The 2,727-nt window shown below is 35.9% G+C and overlaps 1 protein-coding gene across 1 annotated transcript; it reads right to left on the reverse strand.

Moving 5' to 3' along the window:
- Window positions 1–679: 679 nt before the first annotated feature.
- Window positions 680–2,481, reverse strand: LOC121966103 (medium-chain acyl-CoA ligase ACSF2, mitochondrial-like; the record flags this gene model as incomplete). Its single annotated transcript, XM_042516204.1, has 4 exons — window positions 680–748; window positions 852–962; window positions 2,013–2,154; window positions 2,330–2,481. Coding segments are annotated over 4 exons (474 nt in total), but the record flags the coding sequence as incomplete, so codon positions are not given.
- Between the last annotated feature and the right edge of the window lie 246 nt (window positions 2,482–2,727).

A 2,727-nucleotide genomic window follows, 5' to 3' on the forward strand; every position in this document is an offset into this window, starting at 1 on the left:
ACAGCTGAAAACCTTATACTATAGCATGCCGAGACACGCCATTGCACAGAATGTTGCAAAAAAACGCCAAAAACACCATAATAATAATAATAATGTTGAAAAAAACTTCAAAAATGTACTATAGTATGGCGAAAATTAGCAAAATATGACATCACCAAAAAACTGCTGAAAACCACATAAAACCACATAAAATAGCGTGCCCAGAGGTGCCTCACGCTGTCACGAATCTGGAGTCGGCTCATGTAATAAGGGAAAAATATCCACAGGCTCTTCACTGTGACGCTCTGTGTTATTTTTACACCCAGGACTCCCTGAAGAGCACTGTTCATGCTGAACGGATTGTAAATAAAGTGAAATGAACTTAAGGAGTTTCAGATCGAGGGGCCGGTTTATCTGATATGCTGCTTCGGGACAAGGTCCTCCGCCCTTCTGGGTTCACCTAACAGGACGCTGTGTGCGTGCAGACCAGCTAATAGCTCCCTTTCCCTCCCTTTCCTTTCTTACAGTAAATTATGTTAAACTGCATCCCGTGAGAGAAACACAAGAAACAGAGGGGAGTTGATGTTCTTGTGTTGGTCTTTGCCTCTTTCATCACAGATTATTTCTATGTCTGGGTGTTTATTAAAAAGCGGTAAATAAACCTTGTTTGTCTGTTGTTTACAGGAAAACGAGCCCTTACCTTCCCAGTTACAGTCAGCGGATAGCTGGTCACAAAAAGTACATAGCGAGGGATCTTGAAGTGAGCGATCTGACAGGACCAAAGAAAGCAGAGTTAGTTAAACATGTTCAACAGGGAGATCAATTATTTTTAAGAAATCCACGTCATTCTGAAATATTAAAAGCGGCCTCACCTGTCCCTTGCAGTGAGCTTTGATTTCCTCTGCGGTGCATTCCTCTCCATCTACCAGTTTGATGCAGGCACAAACCTCCTCACCCATACGTGCGTCTTTAACTCCGACCACCTGACGAGAAACAAAACATGTTTCTCTGCAGCAGGAGAAATAAAGTGCAACCCTTACTGTGTACAGAAACATAGCAAACACCTCCAGAAATATAAAATACTCTTATTTTAATAATAATCTCGATCTACAACTTAGTTAACAGTTCTTAAAATTCGTGCCTCCCCCTTCACTGTAACATCCATTGTCTTGTTTGTGACCTACAGGTAGCAGAAAGGTAAATATGTCCGTTATAATAGACTACTGTGATTGTTTTTAAGCTATTCTGATGTAATTTAATCTTGCTTTTACTTTTAAGAGTTAAACTCAAATTTAATCTCCCTCGGGCCTTTCATATGGTCTTACCTGTTGTACAAAATCGCAAAAAATAAAGTTAAATGAGGTTGCTTCAGCAAATGAAATAACTTCATTTAAAATAATTTTAAAAATTACGGAAAATTGACCCTGATTGGAAACCTGCATCTGTTGAATGGTTAATTAATGTAAAAAAAAAAAAAAAAAAGAAAATATTCCTAACCTTCTTAATAAATACATAAATGGGATGCCTCGTTTATGTTTTATTTGCATTTTGTTTAAATTTTGTGTCTCTTTCTTTTTTCCACATTATTTAATTGACTCGTCTTACTTTACTTTGGTTGACAGTTACTGTATATTTGCTAAAATTTGTTTTGTTTGCTATGTTATTTGTTCTTCACCAAATACTGCAATAAGTCATCTTGTGTTGAATTACTCCATACTGTTTATCTTTTGGAGAACCTATTTAAAAAATAAATAAATAAAATTAATTGCCATTAAAAAAATATCCACAGTGTTTTTTTATTACAAAAAACTTATATAAAATAAAATAAAACAAAAACACTTTGGAAAACTGTATTCAAATGGAAAATGAATTTAGTGTTGTGGTTAAGTAAGCAGCAGACCTTCATCAGATCAATGAATGGACTTTTACACGTAATACTTGAATTGGGGCTCTGTGCAAAATATGTTTTAATTCTCCTTAACAAAGTAAAATGTTTATGTCATGCTCTCTGAGCGCTGAGTGTCTCAGCTCACCTGGGCCTCCTTAATTTTGGGGTGTGTGTGCAGGAACTGTTCGATCTCCGCGGGATAAATATTCTCTCCTCCTCTGATGATCATGTCTTTAATTCTGCCCTCGATTTTGCAGTAACTGTACCCGTCCATGCTGCCAATGTCTCTGAAACACAAAGTAAATTATTATTTAGACCAGTTGTAGATATTTAGATGTTTCGAGCAAACTGACTGACTCGAAAAAGTAAAGCCTCTAATTTAATCAAATCATAAAATACTTAACATTTGCACATATTTATTTATGAATTAAATTTGATGTTTTTCTACAACCTTTCACTCACCCAGTTTTATACCATCCTTCTTTGGTGATGCACTCTCTTGTTTTGGCTTCGTCTCTCCAGTACTCCAACATCACACAGTAGCCTCTGATCATAATCTCCCCCAACTGCCCGAGAGGCACCAGCTCTCCTGTCGAAGGGTCCACGATTTTCGCCTGTGAAGCAGTCCATTAAAGATGATAACTTGGTATGAAAATTGTTTAATAAAGCATATCATTCTGTTAAAGGGCTGAACTCATCATTGTAGAATAATTCGATTTAATATCATTTAACTTGCAGTGGAATCACAGTTATCTGATTCCAAAATATTTACTCATTATTTTCCACACATAAAAAGTTTTTCTTCCTGATGCAACTTTTGCATTAAACTTTCTTTTTAAATTTTTTTTAATAATAATAAT

The sequence above is a fragment of the Plectropomus leopardus genome, unplaced genomic scaffold (genome assembly GCF_008729295.1).
Source record: "Plectropomus leopardus isolate mb unplaced genomic scaffold, YSFRI_Pleo_2.0 unplaced_scaffold23105, whole genome shotgun sequence".
NCBI classification, from domain to species: domain Eukaryota; kingdom Metazoa; phylum Chordata; class Actinopteri; order Perciformes; family Serranidae; genus Plectropomus; species Plectropomus leopardus.